Raw genomic sequence first — 18,666 nt, 5'->3', positions numbered from 1 at the left:
AAACTGCCTGATGGCACACCAGGTATGGTATGGAAGGTTCAATTCACAAATTGGATCTTAACCTTTAGTCCATCCTATGAAACAGTATCAAATTGCAGAGAAGATTGAAACAAGTCAGCTTTTGATGTAAAGCAGCCTGTTGCCTTGAAAGTCAAAACCTCTCCTGCTCGTCGAGACCCTGCTCGGTGATACATAAATTATACAATTCCATTTGCCACCTGTCACCATAAGCCCATTATACTATTAACTAATTCTATCCCATCTATCCGGTCTCACTAAATTATCAGAAAGATATTACCGAGCACATACTACTTTCGGTCTTGTTTACTGGAAGGAAAAAAAAAGATATTGAGATTCAGAGTTATACATACTCAACAGTGACATATTGCCATCTCTATTTATTGATGCATTAATTACTAAATATATTTCTTAGAAGCATGAGTTATCATTGTGTAGAATAGATCACTTAAATTCATTTTCATTATGCAGCTTTCCTTGTCAGCTGATCTTTTGATGTGCTCTCAAAAATCTTATCAGCATTGCCAACTTCAAAACCATCACGTCTATGGAATTCCTTGATCTACAAGCAAAAAAAAAAAAAGAACAATTAAAGGCAGGGGAGATGCAGAAGAATATCAAGACAAAGTTTAATACTTAGATGCATATAGACCGGACAGAACAAAGTTAGTATCAACTACCAAGACAACATGAAGTAGTGCCTGCTAATTTGATACCATATAGTCAAAAATAGGATTTGATAGAGATGGGAAGTACTAGTGTTCAGCTTGCCTAATGTTAAGACCATGATCTAGCAGCTATTCCAAAAGAAAAAGATTGCAATGAATTACCCCACCTTGAGATTAACAGATTTTTGGGTTAAATTCAGAAAGTCATTCATCCAGAAGCAGCAAAAGTACCAAAGCTGGCAAGTTAATGAAATCATCAAAGTAGTAACTGGTGCCTGCAATCAACATTCTAAGGACTCTTCAAGTACAAAATATTCTGAAATGTTACATTAGGATGCTGCTCTTTTCACTTTACAGGGATGACATTGTGTTCTTTTCTTTTCGGTTGTGGGGGGCGGTTGGGGGTGGGGGGAAAGATACGATGCTCTTGACTATAGAAAGGTATCGTTTTCATTAAACTAAAGGTTTTTTCATATTAGTCTCTGAGAAATACCTGTTTTGCATACTAGCTTCTCAATTCTATAAATTTGCAAATCAACCCCTCAAAGCAATACAGTTCGTTTCATCTAGATCCCTGCAATCTAGTTAAACACAACTGGAGTAGATATTTGGAGTTTTAGCTGATTGGCATTGGATTATTATCTTGAAGTTTTTACCATAAATTATATAACATTATTTATTTATTTATTTTTGCATATCAATTTTTGATTATTTGCATACCGGTCCCTTAATTTCCCCTTAACAAGATGATCAAGCAGATTCAAGACAGTTCCAAGAAGAAACATGTCATAACGTGTACAATTTTTGAGTTAGCAAATCCTAGATGTATAGAACCAAAATATAAAAACTGAAGATTCAAAATCATAGCACATTTAATATGCATGTTATGGCAAGTAATTTATTGTCTCTTGGACTTCTTGCAAAGTCTTTAGTAGTTACAGATACTTACTGATGTGTCATATATGACAAAGCATGACAAGTGCATATATATTTGAATCAAACAATGGCTCCATTAAGAATGTACACCTAAAGACCGTTGGGAAAAAGAAGAAATCCAAACCTCATCATTGGCTAAATTTTTATACTGAGGTAGCACGAGCCGTTCTGCAAATTCGATGTATGAACAAGGAACCAATTCGGTGACCCCATCAGCAAAATTAAAAGAAGTTGAATCAGCCACAGTTGAACTTTGCAGTAGAAGGCCATCAGGGCTCACTATCAATGGCAACAAACAAATAAAGACCTGAGAATACTTGTTTTGCAATGCCCGAAAACCATAACTACTGAAGACAGTTCTAAAACAGTTCTGACCATTACCTACTAAAGAAAACATTGGACTACTGATTTTTTTTTTTTTAATGCAAGATGTCACATTAAGCAAGCAAGAAATATTGTGAGATTATGATATGAGATCAATAAGCAAATGGATGAGATGCTGGGACCATTCCTATTATGTGGACAAGCACAACTTGAGGAAAAATGTCAGATTCAAAGTGGAAAAATAATTTGATAAGATGCAAAGTTATCTAGCAAGTAGAGAACCTTTAAGAACTTGCTACAAAGAATATGTATTAACCACAGGTTGCAAGAAGGAGCCAGAACATTTTGTGGCTGCTTTCTATGGTCCCAGAAGCTTATATATTTTCTGCATGGTTCAGAATGTTGGGCAATAGGGGTGGTCCAAACAAAAATATGAACATGGAAGCAATGAAAAAGTTGAGATGGAAGTCTGATGAAGCATAAGAAATCAATATATTATAAGACATGCAAGATTTATATCAATTGAAAAAACAAAGTGACTGAGAATTGATCCCAATGTTACAAAAGTATGGGCATATGCAGTGATATTTCAAGACGACCATGGTAAGCAGAGATGACGAAATCCGTGATTTGAAGAAAATCTTAGATGACTTGGATTAAGTTTGAAGAAAAGATTTGAAAAATTGCAATTACACCAAAAGTAACTCTTAATAGGAATAATTGACCAATGAGAATCCATGAACCCAACCCTAAATAGTTGGGAGAAGGCTCGATGCTTATATAGATGTGATTTACAATTTTACAGTTTTTGGACAACATTTAAAAATATTCCACCCACTAGACTGAAGCCTAAATAAATTATATGCATACATCGATAGCATGTCAAAGCATGAACTGGCAGGTGACTATACCATGCGTTATTATGTCAATATTACTGCTCAAATCAAATCAACTCAACTCAACTAAGCCTTACTCCCAAATTTGTTGGGGTCAGCTACATAAATCCTTTTCCATCCATTTAGGGCCATAATTTTGAAAGATTCAATACCAACCACTTTGGCACAAAACAATTCAAAGAACAAATGCATTTTACACCATTTCAACTGGAATATATCCCACAAGCCAATGGAGTTTTTTTTTTAATTTTTTTTTTATTTTAAAATCAAGACTTTTTTATTTTTTTGCGTACAATCAAGACTATTTTATATAATTAGTTTTTCAAACATGGAACCAGAGAGAGTTGATTGCAAACCTTTTAATGTCCCTCCTTCAGAATTCAGTTTGAATCCATGATCTTCAATGAATTCATTCAGGCTTTTGATGTTTCTAATATGAGATTTCAGCTGATGAGTGGAAATAGTGACATGATTCAATGCATAACCATTAACAAGAGTCCATGCAGCATATTCACTTTCCCTGAAACAATAAACCAGATAATAAAATAGAATAGCCAAAGCAATGTCAGCTCAAGAACAAAAAAATACCATAAAAAGCAGAGTGCTTAATTAAATTTATATCAGACAGAACCACATAAATTCAACTCATTTCCTTCAGCATCTGTTACAATAAATTCTGTGCAGCAACTTAAAAAGCTAAGGACTTGTGATACTATACTTCAGAGTTCAGACTGCAAGGCAAACACCATCAAACAAGATATTGCACTTGCCAGAATTACTTCCAAAAAAGTACCTAGCTAATTGTTGATAGTCAGAATATAAAGGTTTCTCCCATGTTAAACATCCCAATGCACTTGCGATGGATGCATGTTTGTTCCCATTACCAGATGTTTTGATGTATTGCCTTATCACTTCCTGCATGCATAGGAAATAACCGATGGTCATAATCTATAAATAAAAATTGGATACAAAATAGAGAAAGACTGGTATCGCCAAATAAGGTAAAATAAAGGTAATCACAATCAGCTGACAAACTGAAAAAAGAGTGTGACAACATGCAATGATGCAGTAATATAAAGTTGAATATACAATGCCTTGCACTAAGAATAATACTAGTGTAATAATCTAAAGTAGCAAATTACAATAGATTAGTAGGTGGCCCAAGATCATGTTAGCATGACATCTGAGATTCGGTTCTATTAGCAGCTGAAACAGATTTCTTTGTTTAACTGCTCATCTTTAACACATGCTATTAGTTTAGATATTTGAAGATAAGCATTAACTCTCAATAACTCTGTCAAAAAAAAAAAATGCAACTCAAGCATTACCTATGTCTGCTTCCCATTCTCCTTTTCTGTCCTCCTCTCCCTCCACCTTTCACCTCTGCCACCTCCCCATGCCTACTCGTCCTCTTGTTCCATCGAGGCACCCACTTAGGTGCATGTATACAGCCTTGTATTAAATCACACATGGGACAACATATTGTAGGTAGTTTTCAGAATTTTGTGATATTTCATTATTGTAGCTAGTTTTTAGAATTTTGCAATATTTCATGATGATTATATTGTTGTCAAAAGGTCTTGGGCAAGGGTTGCCGTCTCGGTACCGGATCCCACACTGGTAACATCCTATTATAGTATTGGTCCATGGTTCGGTACATTAAGAGATAACATATCGATATGTGACCGAAACGGTATGGTACGCCGTGTATTAGACAATACAAGGCAGTACAGCAGACCATGGTCTTGGGGCTTGTGGTGTATGTTATTTATGGATGAAAAGTAATGATTGATAAGATGAGATCCATACACACACAAAAGAGAGTTCGGGTGGGGGGAGGGGGGGAGTTATGGGAGGTGCCATGAGTTAAATAATTTAAGCCTCATGGTGTATGTTATTTTAGGCAGGTATTAACTACTGAACTGTAGTCTATATCTACTCAATTTAAATTCAAAGCTCCTTGGGTAACCCCATTTGATGGGAAAAGGCACCTTAAAGAAATTATTTTTGTAACAATGAATGGATATATAATGCAGTTATTTTCACATGCATTTTTTTTTAAAAAAGAGGAAAGATCTAACCACCTACTTCAATCAATGACATTAACTACTTCTCTCTCAGGTCCAAACTCAGTTTCCTAATCTAGCACTAACAGATTCTCAGGGCTGTGTATGAGGCTTCAGCCTCATTTACCGAGGAGGAAAAAATTTAGTTAGCCAATTAGTTTGTTGAATCCTTTTCCCATGGCCTATAGTTCATGTCAATGCCTCAGTCTGTAAGATCTTTGACATATTTCTGTTAATGGAGTGTTGAATTATACTAATAAATAGAAAAATACCTAATGGGTCATGTCTGAACTATTTATACGTCTTGCTTTAGGTCTTTTCATTTGTTAAGATATGGTCTGTTGCAAATCCCCACAGTTTTCGTTGGTTCCTCTACCAATGTCATGTCGAATATTGGCCCTCCCAAACTTCCTCTAAAATACTCATTTCCAACCTATCCTTCCTTGAGCTATCATAATCATTTCCAATGTCAAACTCATTTTTTATTATCAGAACCACTTATATCCACCATCTTACCAAACAGCTAGTAACAAAATCAGGATTCATGATTGTCTTGTAAAGGGAAAACTTACAAAATCTGAAATTCAGTTAAAATTTGGGAGAAATCATGGATATGTTGAAGATTATTGAATGTGATAAGAAGCAGATCAGAAAATGCAAACATCTCAATGAATGGGAGCAATTCAAACAATTTACAATAATATGTAAAATAATCATAAAAGATCACAAACTATACATAAAGTAGCTGAAATTGATCAAAAAGAAGGCATTTTTTAGTTGGTAAATGTTCAAGCAAAGTCATTTAATGAGCAATTTAAGGATGATTATAACATTCCAAGCCTCATATGTACCTTATAAAGGCTTTTCTTGAAGTCTCAAAAAGGCATGCAACAATGACAGAACTCATTTGAAATGTGTCTCAACTTCTTCAACCTTGCTCTAGCTCAATCAAACATATCTATTTCAATCTTCTTATTCTTCTAAATGATAAACCCAAGATAGAATGGTAAATTATATTGTAGCATAACTTAGATATTCTTATTTTATTGTGGTATTCAAATTTATAATTTGTCAAGTGATTAAGAGTTGCATCTTAAAACCCAAAACTTTACTGAATGTTTGTAGCACAGCATCCTCATATAAGATGCACCATCTGTTTGGCAAATCAAGCAGTTGTACCAATTCTGGATGGCACTAACTTCCATGAAAATCAGTACTCTAGAATCATCCACAGGCCATGACAATGCTGCAAATTTTCTTTTGCAGTTGCATGCTGAGTCTCTAATACATTTTTGGGCTCTTGAACATTATGTAGACAAATCAAACCATTGTATCCAATCTAGTCACCTAAAACCAGTAAGCAATTATGTTAAGAGGTATCTCACTTGATATAAGATGGCCAAACTAAGTCCCAAGAATCTTCAAGACGTACTTGTCAATTATCAGCATACAATCCCATTTCATATATAAATGCATGTGTTTTTCCAAAACTTAGAAACCTTAAAACTTTCTTCAGTAACATGAGTTCTAAAAATTCACATAAATCCTATCAATTTGTCATATGAAGAATGTATTTATCAATTATAGTTTGAAAATTATACCAGAATTCTAACATAGGTTGTTTGTCCATGTATACAAAAACTTTTCAGAACATGAAAAACATTGCTGCATTACAGTCGGACAAATCAACGAAACATCAAATACAAAAAATTCAATACCCAGCACTACCTGACTTTGAGAACTCATCTGATCCACAAGAAGCTCTGATATAAATATCCTTGGCAAAGGCCCATCTATGCCGTTTCCACCATCAATACAATCAATCTTGGGTGGTGCAAACCACAATGCTTTCAACTTTTTTGCTGGAAACCTCAATTCTTCGCGTGGCATATAGCCAAAATCCATGAAAAAATTTGCCATCGAATCAATACCATAACCTTCTACCTTTGGTTGCAGATGAAGCACATTATTGTACATCAGGAATGATGCAACATGGATCAGTTAGGAAGCTGGTAACTATTGCATCAGTTGAGTACAACAGATAAGTGAAAACAGAGTCCATTAGAAAAACCAGTTTAGTGTATACCCCAAATGTTCGGAAAGCAAAATGATCGTAGCAGATATGGTCACCATCGCATGAACGAACAAGGTCCAAAATAGCTTTGGCAGTCGGATTCCTTGTCAAGTAGACCCTTTCCATACTAGAAATTGTTGTTCTGAAGAATGACTCAGCACCCTGTAACAAAGAGAAAACTTTTTTTTTTTAAAAAAGGAGGTTTGCTAACACAAGAAGCTTACAAGCAGCTGACAAAATATAATTCCCAAAACCATTCTATGTGGCAATGTTCCATGGTAGAGATAAACTATAAGAGTTCAGAGGTGCTTGGGAATTAATGCATGCCCAACAGTCAGGAAAAATAGAAATACGCTAAAAGTGTTGCTACAGAATTTTTAACTTAACACCTCGTCTGAAGACATACAATTTACAGGCTTAGAACGAGATGGTATATCAACAAACCATGGCATTTCATGGTTCTTAGCAACATATTTTGACTTAACAGAGAATATGAAATCCCACAACGGAAGATGTGTTGAGTTTACATCATAATCCAACCATATGCATATGACAAAACAAACATCCAAAGATTCAACTACAGTGCTTCCATGTCTTCAGCCTTAGTAACAGGAGCTTTACTTGCGTGGATATGTCTTTGACAAATTTTGTTTGCTAATGGATGTATAGATGTTCTTTCCAACAGTTTGCTTGCAAATATCTGGGTCAGTTTTCCATGAGAAGAAAATCTACCTTCCTAATTTTCTCAGCGAGCAAAAGAGAGAGGAATGGAGTGCACCTGAAAACAATGTATACTTGATGCTTTAAAGATGCCCGTTGTCTTAAATGATGCTGCCTTATTTAGAAAAATAATGCTATTAATAGAGGGTTTTTCGTTCTTGTTTTGTTCATCTTTTTAACTTTACAAATAGGTCTCGGAATCCCCCAGTACCACAGTAACTATGATGACCGGAGCTTTACAAGATCAACGACTTTGCTTTTATGTCTTTTCGTCTTAGTTCTTCTGCTTCTTGATTAAAAAGAACTACACCGTTCCACGGTTTCCATGCGTCAAAACGTGATTCTTGAACTAAATTTGTAGAGCTTAAAAAACAACTCATAAATTATGGATTAAAGATCAATTGGTAACCAAATCTGACCACCTTATCGCTGGTGCTTTCCTATTAAAGAATCAAGGATTTGTTGATAAAATTCTACACCATGGAGCTCTGAGAAATCAAGCCCTTATAAAACAGTCCTTCTTCTTCCTTTTTTTCCTTCTTCTACCAGAGCCCTTCTGCCATTCGCTTTCCCCTCTCCTCCTCTCCGATGAACAAAAGAACTAGGAAGATCTTTAATACTCGGAATCAATTCCAAGTAAATCGTTCAAGAATCGAACCATCGATGAGAAGGGGAGGGAAGAATCGCACGTACCTTGGGAGGTGGATCCGCGAGAGCGGTCGCCTCGGATTGGGCAGCCATGCAGAGGTTTCGCCTGCGATCGGAGATCGGTCGGGCGGCTACGGAGAGGAGGCTCCGCCGCGAACGAGAGAGGGAGAGGGAGGAGAGCGAAGGAAGCGAGACGGTAGACGACTTCGAAGCGGAGAAGAAGATCGGAACCCTGGCGACCGCTTCCATGGATCCAGCGGAGATGAAGCCGTGGGTTCGATTCTTGCCTCCTATAACAAACGTTGGAGGTGTTTCGCGTAACTGCTTCTTGGAGGAAGCACTGTATGGAATGATCACGGAAATGATTTCTTTCCCAAAAAGCCAAAAAATAAATAAATAAATAAATGAAGGGCTCCTTCCGTCAGAGCGCGTGGCCTATCCGCGACGCAGTTGTCGGCCCGTACGGTAGGCCCGGACAACCGCAAAAGGGTTGGAGCCGCGAAGGCTCCGAACTTCGCTGCACAAAGTTGGGTTCGGGTTGTATCTTTCGAGCGAAAGAAGAATTGGCCTTCTTTCGCGACGGAAACCGTTGAATCGCACATTACGATCTTTCACAAGAGCTCTTTTCCCGAATAATACAAAAAAAAAAAATTTTTATCAAAATATATTCAAATCAAATTTATTTACCAAAATGATGTAAGAGGGAAAAACGCCATTTTGAATAGCGTTTTTTCCCCTGCCACGTCAACCCCCATTTCCACGGTGGCATCGTCCCAAAAAAAAAAAAAAAAAAAAAAAAAAAAGGAAGAAACGCTAGGTGGAATGGCGCTTTTAAAAACGCCATTCCAAATGGCGCTTTTAAAAACGCCATTTTGAATGGCATTTTTAACATTACCAATTTTTGCACCCAAAAATAAAAGAAAAAATCGTGGGAAAATGGAAAATTTTATTTTTAAAATTTAAAATTAGTAAATAAATTAAAAATTTTAATTTTGATTGAATTTTAAAATATAAAGATTTGAATTTGTAATTCATTAAAAAAATTAATTTAGAATATTTATTTCAAATTTTTTTTTAAAGATGTCCAAAAAAATTTTAAAAAATTAAAAAAAAATTATCATAGAAAATAAAAAAAGAGAAAAAATATGAAAGAAATAAAAATTTGAAATTAAATTGAAAAACATCATTCGAAATACTTGTCTTCAAAATTTTTAAGAAAATTAAAAATTGTAAAATTTTGTTTTTAAAAAAAAAAAGAATTATAATGTAGAAATAAAAAAGAATAAAATTTTAAAGATAAATTGAAATTAAAATATTATTTCAAATTACTTTCTCAAATAAAAAATAATAAATTAAAAAAAGATTCAAAAAAATTTTAAAAATAGGCTAAAATTTTTTATAAAAATATAAAGAACTGAAAAAAAATAGAAATTATAATTGTAATTGAATAAAAATTTTATAATTTTTAATTTTAAGAAATAAGAACAAAAATTTTTAAAAAAAATATAAAAATGACCTAAAAAATTTTATAAAAAGATAAAGAATTGAAAAAAATAGAAATTGTAATTGTAATTGAAGAACAAAGTTTATAATTTTTAATTTTAAGAAATAAGAATTTTGTAATTGAAATTAAAAATAATATTTTAAATAACTAAATTAATTTAAATATTATTATTTAAAAAATATTTTAAATAAAAAAAAAAAAGGGAGGAAAATTTAATTTGAATTAAATTTTGATCAAAAAATAAATCCAGTGTAAAGTTAAAAAATAAGGAAAAATGTGGAAAAAAAATTTTGTAAATTGAACTTTAGAAAAAATAATAATTTTTTAATTAAAGAAAAAGAATACGTAATAGAATACTAAAAAGAAAAAAATGGAAGAAAAATAAAATTATAATTTCAAATGATAACTATTTTAAAATAAATAAAAAAAAGTATCATAGGAAAATAAAAAAATAATAATAAAATAAGAATTATAATTATAAATTTTAAAAAAATTTAATTTTAATTTAAATTAAAAATTATCATTTAAATTATTATTTTCATTATTTAATTTAATTTATTTATTAAAAGATTACAAATACATAATATAAAAAATTGTAAGAAAAGTAGATTTATATTTTTTAGTCGACCCCATGAATCGACTCATGGCTAAAAGAGTTTAACGGCACGCAAAATTTTTGATTGCGACACTCTCTGAGTCGATCCCTTGACTTTCTTTCTGGTAATTTTTATTTTTTAAATTTTTTAAAAAGAGGAAGAGAGAGGAAGAGGGAGAGAGGAGGCAGCTCACCGTCGTGCTGTCGGAGAGACGCCGGAGAAGGGAGAAGAGGAGGCAGCTCTCCGTTTAATTATTTGTTTTAATTTATTAAATTTTTTAATGAGGATAGTAATTTGAATGATAATTTTTAATTTAAATTAAAGATAATTTTTTATTTTAAATTATAATTTCTATTTTATTACCATTTTTTATCTTTTATTTACTTTTTTTATGATATATTTTTTAATTTAATTTGTAATTTTTATAATTTAAAAATATAATATTAGTTTTCTTTCATTTTTATGATATATTATGTATTCTTTTTCTTTACTTAAATTTGTAAAGGAAGAAGGAGAAGTTCGAGAAGGGAGAAGGAGAAGGGAGAAGGAGGGGAAAAAGGGGTTTGGGGAGGGGAGAGAATGGCGTTTTCTCTTTTTTTTTATTTTTTATTTTTTTTAATATCTTTACTTATCTATTTATAATTTTTTAATAAATAAATTTAATTAAATAATAAAAATAATAATTTAAATGATATTTTCTAATTTAAATTAAAATTAATTTTTTTTAGAATTTATAATTATAATTTCTATTTTATTATTATTTTAATATTTTTTTATGATATTTTGTTTAAAATTTATTTTAAAAATTTTATCATTTGAAATTATAATTTCAGTTTTCTTTTATTTTTATCTTTTTAGCATTCTATTACGTATTCCTTTTCTTTACTTAAAAATAGACTTATTTTTTCTAAAATTCAATTCAAAGAGCAACATTTGATATATGGGGGATGGCATCTGGGGGATGTACGAAGAAGAAGACGCTGCCATCTGTAGATGAAAAGGCGGTGGCATCTGTGCAGCATCAAATGATGACATATGCGGTGATGGCATATGTGAAGCATATGGTGACGGCGTATAACTCATATCTGGCGCCCGAACTGCTCCATACCAAAGCGCACAGGTATGTGGATCAACACCAATCACCACCAATGTTCTGAAACATGTTCTCTCCATCTCCCGCAGTATCTGAATCCGCTCGTCCTCATCAGTCGTAGATAAAGCACGACGAGCGTCCAACACGAGATCCGACATAGAATAAGTCTATAAAATAAAAATAGAACAGTTAGTATAAAACAATCAGTATAGTGTACAATATAAAACAAAAATATAACACAAATAACATGAAGTAATTTTCATAATCTTACCAAAAGACGTATAGTAGAACTCTCGCCCTCGTATCCAGAAACTGCATACTGAGACTGTCCAATGACTCGCACCGTAATGCTAAAAAATCAAGTCATGTAGTCATCAGTATATGAACGGCCTCTCAAAATAGAATCACCATGAACAATGTGATCTCGACGTGCATCCCAAATATCGATGTACTGTGCATGTCTGATACGCCAGTCGATACGAACTCTCCCTCGTCGATCAATACGATGAAGTCCCTGACTGGTATCAAACTGCTCTGGACCTACAACCAATCGAGACGGAGCCCACCGCCGGGAGAGACGGGGGCTGAGGACCGCCGTCGGGACGCGGGGGCCCGCCGTGGCCATCGGGATGCGGGCTCGGCCCCGAGAAGTACGGCCCGCCGACATAACATTTTCTCTCCTAATGTTCTGAGACACGTTCGAGTATGTGTATCCATATGCACAAATCATAATATCCAATAATTTAAAATTAAATAATATAAAATAAAATCAATATTTAATATTATTCAATAGAATCAAAATGTTAAATATATCAAAAAAAATAGTACAACAAAAATGTAAAAATACTAAATACAAATACAACAAAGACTAAGTCCCACAAGGACGTCGCGGCGCCCGTGGTCGCTTGGACCTTCTCAGGAAGGTCCTCGCCGGCTGCTCCTGCTGTGATGGCTCCTCTCCTATATCAGTAGAGGAGATCTGCTGATCATGCTGCTCAGGAATAACTGATGCTGTCGGATCATCTACGGACTGAGAGACCCGTTCAACTCTCTCATCTGGATACACGGATCCACCTGAAAAAAAAGTATCATACTCATGTGGCCAACTGGTACCCGGTGATGGCATCTGGGGGATGTAGGACGAAGAAGACGCTGCCATCTGTGGATGAAAAGGCGGTGGCATCTGTGCAGCATCGAATGATGACATATGCGGAATATGCGGTGATGGCATATGTGAAGCATATGGTGACGGCGTATAACTCATATCTGGCGCCCGAACTGCTCCATACCAAGGCGCACAGGTATGTGAATCAACACCAATCGCCTCCAATGCTCCGGAACCTGTTCTCTCCATCTCCCGCAGTATCTGAATCCGCTCGTCCTCATCAGTCGTAGATAAAGCACGACGAGTGTCCAACACAAGATCCGACACAGAATCAGTCTATAAAATAAAAATAGAACTGTTAGTATAAAACAATCAGTATAGTGTACAATATAAAACAAAAATATAACACAAATAACATGAAGTAATTTTCGTAATCTTACCAAAAGACGTACAGTAGAACTCTCGCCCTCGTATCCAGAAACTGCATACTGAGACTGTCCAATGACTCGCACCGTAATGCTAAAAAACCAAGCCATGTAGTCATCAGTATATGAACGGCCTCTCAAAATAGGATCACCATGAACAATGTGATCTCGACGTGCATCCCAAATATCGATGTACTGTGCATGTCTGATACGCCAGTCGATACGAGCTCTCCCTCGTCGATCAATACGATGAAGTCCCTGGCTGGTATCAAACTGCTCTGGAATGTCCTGAGTCTGACCAAACTGCCGCAGGACACGATCGGGAAGATGCCACTCTACCACATCAATTTTCAAATTTTAAAAAACAAAATTTTCTATTTTCCCACGATTTTTTCCTTTATTTTTGGGTGGGAAAATTGAAAAACGCCATTTTGAATGGCGTTTTTAAAAAAGCCATTCAAAATGGCGTTTTTAAAAGCGCCATTCCAAATGGCGTTTCTTCCTTTTTTTTTTGGGACGATGCCACCGTGGAAATGGGGAGTGACGTGGCAGGGGGGAAAACGCCATTCAAAATGGCGTTTTTCCCTCTTACATCATTTTGGTAAATAAGTTTGGTTTGAATATATTTTGGTAAAAAAGTTTTTTTTTTGTATTATTCGAGAAAAGAGCTCCCCAAACGATAAGGATGGCCGGACAGGATACGCGTCATGTGATGTGACGATGTTAAGCTGGTGTTTATTGCCTTTTTTTTTTTTTTTTTTTTGGTACTGCAAGTTTATTGCCTCTTTATATCTCATCTTTGGTACCTTATAGTGCTTAAGTTATGCATTTGTTCTCATTCGCTGGATGATTTGATGAGAATGATCGATATATTTACAAGTCATTGTACAGAAACAATTTTAAAGTCCAACTCCAACCTTTTACCCGATGACATTTGCATAGTCCAACACCAACCTTTTACCCGATGACATTTACGGGGAGTTAGATCACTGTATGAGGATCTTCCCATGATGCTGCCAGTCCCAATGGTCCTCAGTTTTTTTAAGTATCAGCATCCGTTAAGAGGAGCAGCCCAAATATGTGACCTGCTGCATGCATTAACTACGGGTTACAGTTTCACTTTATAGGGAAGGGCAAACTAACACAGTTAGCAGCGGACATTGAAAACCAGGTTAGACCTGGCTTGCTTGATAATCTGGTTCAATGGAATATTTTTTAACAATATTTTTTTTTGGGACATGGTAAATATTCACTGTCGACCCAGGGAGCAAGGTTAAAACATTATAGCTACATAAATAATAAAATAGGATATACGTATAGACGGGGATGATATATCGACGGATCAAAGATGTAATGGTGGGTTCAACAACCGGACATTCACAAGTCCCAGCATCCGTGACGCATGCATGCTCCGATATTCGATAACCATTTGTGGCTGCATTTGCCCTCAAAAGAGAAACTATATGCAAGTTTCGATTAGGAATTTGCAGGCAAATTTTATTATTGGATCATGAGCCGTGAACAACTTCACAGGCGATGGCTATTTTCAGGCAGATATAATACTAGCATTGCATAATATTTGTCGCTTGCAAGGGTTCTACCAAGTTAATAATCTTTTTGCATAAAGTCCTCCCCACGCCTGAAAGTAGAATCGGGTCAATGTTTAGTGTTTAAGTCACTTTGCAGGAAGCTGTGCTCTGTCTTGAAGTTTAACAACTTACGCAGCAGAAGCATGCCTTATTATGATAGCACAGCACCCAAGCATGTGAAAATAAGCACTCAATTGCAGGATCTATATATAAAGCATCCAAAACAAGCACTTGAAACATCCCATTTTTCCTCTCCAATAAAATGTAGATATTTAGAATATTCATGCAAAACCTGAAACGATGTTGTGTACCATCATCATTGTAGTGAATATTTCAAAGACTGACCGAGAAAAGTGCAGAAGCCCTCACCAAAGCAAAGATCAAAGAGAAAGTATGGCCGCCAGAAACCTTATTGCAGCCTATAAAAAACTTCAAAGCTTAAGGAATCATATTTCCTTTTACTGGTAATCATATTTTCACTTCCATTGTGGTTGTAAATGCAGTCAGGAATGTCCATTGACTGTGTTGCTTCTCGATGATACAAGTTCCTTACAAACTCAGCAAATTAACAAACCTAAATCACTCAATTTATATAAACAAGAGAAAACTTGATTTTTGATAACCATTAAATATATTGTACGATCCCATTAAAAAACACGAGAAGCTCTTGATTGCAAACCACACACTAAAAAGCATTGCAAAGCGACCATGCAACAGGTGCATTTAGATGAGGACTGATCACTCATCGCTAGAGTACTCATCCTGTTTATCTTCATGTTCCGTAACAACTTTCTCGATGAACTTTTTTCGAATTCCTTTTATGACAGCCTGCCTTGATGGATCACTCCCACTCTGACCATCATTGAGCACTGGATCAGACTGGCAAAGGGTTAAAGCAACAGCTGGAGGGAGAAAAGAAAAGATCTTAGTAATAAATCAATAGATCATGAACAGCTTTGTGAGCAACTTCAGATGTGTCGGATGACATGCTTTTAACAGCAGAAACTAGGCACATGTTCCACTCCAAATTACCATGGAAGATGTAGAATAGAAAAATGCAGTGGTCCATTGATATGGCATAAGAACTTGTGGTAATCAGCAGGTAATGTTCCACTGAAGATGATGCTTAAACTAATCGCTGATGTGGAAATTCAAGTCCAAGCACAGGACCAGATTCAAGACGCATCAATGACAACATGAACAACAAGTCTCATCCCATATTTATAGGTTTGGCTCTAGAGCCTACACAATAGTTTCAAGGTTATTGATGTGCACTTACATGTATTTTTTAATGGAGTGCATGTATGAAATTTTTTAATGAAGTTGATGAGATTTTAGCTTTCTGCTGGTTCATTCCACACTTTCTTGTTCTAAGCGGATTCTTTTAACTTATTCATGAATTACCACTAATTGCAACACATGCAAATTAGGTATGTTGTCGACAAAGTTAAATAAACAACACAAAATTTACATTCACTGACAAAGCACATTGCTAGATTATGCTAGGTGGTCTACAAATAATTTATGCAGATAAAAACCTTCAAATGAATACATGAAGTTTATTCTCCGAAATGATAATCAGTCAAAAATGATTCCTTTTAGTTTTGAGCTGAGCCTATTATGAAAATTTCAGTCACTCATCATTTGATAGAAGTCTCTGAAGCAGATAAAGAAGCCATTAGAATAAGATAGCAATAGCTTTCAACATTTTCTCGCATTATCAAAACTTTTTAATACATCAGCCAAGATTATTCAACTCTTCTTTCCTATCTTATAATGAGTTTTCTAATCACTGAATATTAAGATCAAAGAGTAAAATGATAGTTGATCATTTTTTTACTGCATCAGCCGACATCTCAAAAATCCTCTTATACTGGCTGATAACATCTGGACCTCTTGAACGTTTTAAAAATTATACAGACTTCCATCTTGACTGAGAAAAACCATTATCTTGGTTCATTTCAGTAATAGACCCATTCAAATAGAAAAGTCATCAGTACTTAACTATTTTGAATTTACTACATGGATGATTTTGATAAAAATAAAAAATAAAATAGTACAAGCCTACAATATGGAGTTAATCTCAGAAAACAAATGTCCTAGACCAAACAGCTATACAAGCATAAATGCAACAAAAACATATCAAGCTCTTTGACATGCAACGTAGGATGCCCAAAAATCACAATTCATGAAAACAGTTGCACAGGTTACCTTCAGGTGTGCATCTCTGAGCACCAAACTGATGCAACCCTACATAAGTTCCTTTAACTGCACCATTATTGTAAACCAAAATAGTTGGAAGGTTACGGTCTGGGTAGTTCGGAATGCAATCCGTGGATATTATCTTTACAAACTTTGTTGCAGGGTATCTGGTAGCTAGTTCTTCCAAGCAACGTAAGAGTATCCCACAGTCTGGTATTCTGCCAGCCAAATTACAGAACCAATCCAAAAAAAGTAAACACCAGAAGGAAATATTCTAATTTCAGAACCAATCTTTTCGAACTACAAATGAATGTGGTGAAACATAGGAACAGCATCGAAATAGATAGTATTGATAGGCATGGGAAATAATAAGCATCGGCCCAGCACCAAGTTGACAAGTTTGCAAAACATAGTTCGCAGATAATAATGGACAGATTTTATTTCTAAACAACCTGCAAATGCTCTTCACGATGTCCCATTTGAATTCGAGTTGGAACGAAAAATTTACTAATTGAGGATGAGAAACACACACACGAAAAGAAAACGGGTTGGGCCATCATCAAGAGTTCGTAAGGAGAGGCAATCAGCCAAGAGAGAAAACTTGAAATCTCCCAAAATCAAAATTTTAAACAACAAGGAGGAGAAGCCCTAAAATTACCCATCCTTGTAGAGAAACACGACGACCCAAACATCGGGTGGCGCCTGCGAGACCTCCCGAACGAAATCCGATCCGGAGATGGGGACCACCGATCCAAACCGCGAAATCCTGACCGCCTCTCGCATCTCGGCCAGCCTCTTCTTCCTTTACCACAAGAAACCGCAAGCTACATTAAATGGCAAAGGATCGACGACGAAACAAAAGAACCCTAGGAGGAGAGGAGATTACCTGTACTCCTCGAGGAATCGGTCGTCATCGAGATCGAGATCGTCCTCAAGCTCTTCGACAGTGCGTTCGTCGATCCAGGCCTTGGATTTGGGCTGGAGGTCGGGGTCCTCGGCGGGGACGAAAGGAGGGGGTTTGAAGGGCTCCGGCTTGGGGGGTAGGTTGCCAAGCTTCCGCTGGATGTCGTCCCACTGGGTGCTCGCCCCCTCCACGTCCTTGTACACGAAGTGGTAATCCGCCATGGCTTCCTTCTCTCTCGCGAACCCTCCGGAGTCCGGACTGAGGACGGCAGGCGAGGAAACTCAAGCGGGGGAGGTATGGGAGCGCCGAGATCTCTAATAATCTCACTTGGATTGGACGATTTCGAGATCTCCAGTTATCTCACTTTGATCGGACGGCCAAACGCCTTTGATCTAGGTTGATGCGCTTCAGCTTTGCTTTCCTAAGATACCTGCGCGAATATCTCTTTTTTAAGGGGCTATGTGTAAAAATGCTTAAACTATATTTAAGCTGGTCTCGTCAACCGTCCTGCCGCGACTGGTTCGGATTTAGTTTAAGCACTTGTCGAGGGAAACCGTCCTGCCGGGAGTATTAGTTCGAGCACCGCTAGGTCTAGCTTTGTCGTCGTCGTCATCGTTGTTCGTATATTTCTATTTAATACGTGGTAATGTATTGATAGGATGACGTTGGATGCTTGTTCTTTGCTGGGACAAGCTCTCAAGGATCTCGCAATCACTTTAAACTTCCATTCGCCACTCCCTTTCTCGACCAACAAGAACCATAAGAAAATAATAAAATTCTATATAGCACAATAATAAAGATCCCAAGTTGAGATTGTTATTTCACGATTCATAGTGAATATTTCACTATTTGCATTAAAATAACACTAATACATATGTATGCCGTTATTATGAAGGAA

The 18,666-nt window shown here is 35.8% G+C and overlaps 2 protein-coding genes across 2 annotated transcripts; both read right to left on the bottom strand.

Moving 5' to 3' along the window:
* Positions 1-241: 241 nt before the first annotated feature.
* LOC105040320 (2-oxoadipate dioxygenase/decarboxylase, chloroplastic/amyloplastic) lies at positions 242-8,709 on the bottom strand. Its single transcript, XM_010916806.3, has 7 exons — positions 8,396-8,709; positions 6,995-7,144; positions 6,637-6,852; positions 3,636-3,757; positions 3,199-3,362; positions 1,747-1,901; positions 242-580 (listed from the first exon to the last, which is right to left on the bottom strand). Exons 1-7 carry the CDS (start codon positions 8,597-8,599, stop codon positions 482-484), a joined length of 1,110 nt encoding a protein of 369 aa, XP_010915108.1. The 5' UTR covers positions 8,600-8,709; the 3' UTR covers positions 242-481.
* Positions 8,710-15,100: 6,391 nt separating this feature from the next.
* Positions 15,101-18,076, bottom strand: LOC105040321 (uncharacterized). Its single transcript, XM_010916809.4, has 4 exons — positions 17,751-18,076; positions 17,523-17,666; positions 16,874-17,082; positions 15,101-15,564 (listed from the first exon to the last, which is right to left on the bottom strand). The coding sequence occupies exons 1-4, from the start codon at positions 17,987-17,989 to the stop codon at positions 15,401-15,403; spliced, it is 756 nt and encodes a 251-aa protein (XP_010915111.1). The 5' UTR covers positions 17,990-18,076; the 3' UTR covers positions 15,101-15,400.
* Between the last annotated feature and the right edge of the window lie 590 nt (positions 18,077-18,666).

Source organism: Elaeis guineensis, chromosome 3 (assembly GCF_000442705.2).
Source record: "Elaeis guineensis isolate ETL-2024a chromosome 3, EG11, whole genome shotgun sequence".
NCBI classification, from domain to species: Eukaryota; Viridiplantae; Streptophyta; class Magnoliopsida; order Arecales; family Arecaceae; genus Elaeis; species Elaeis guineensis.
This window is presented reverse-complemented; position numbering and strand designations above follow the sequence as displayed.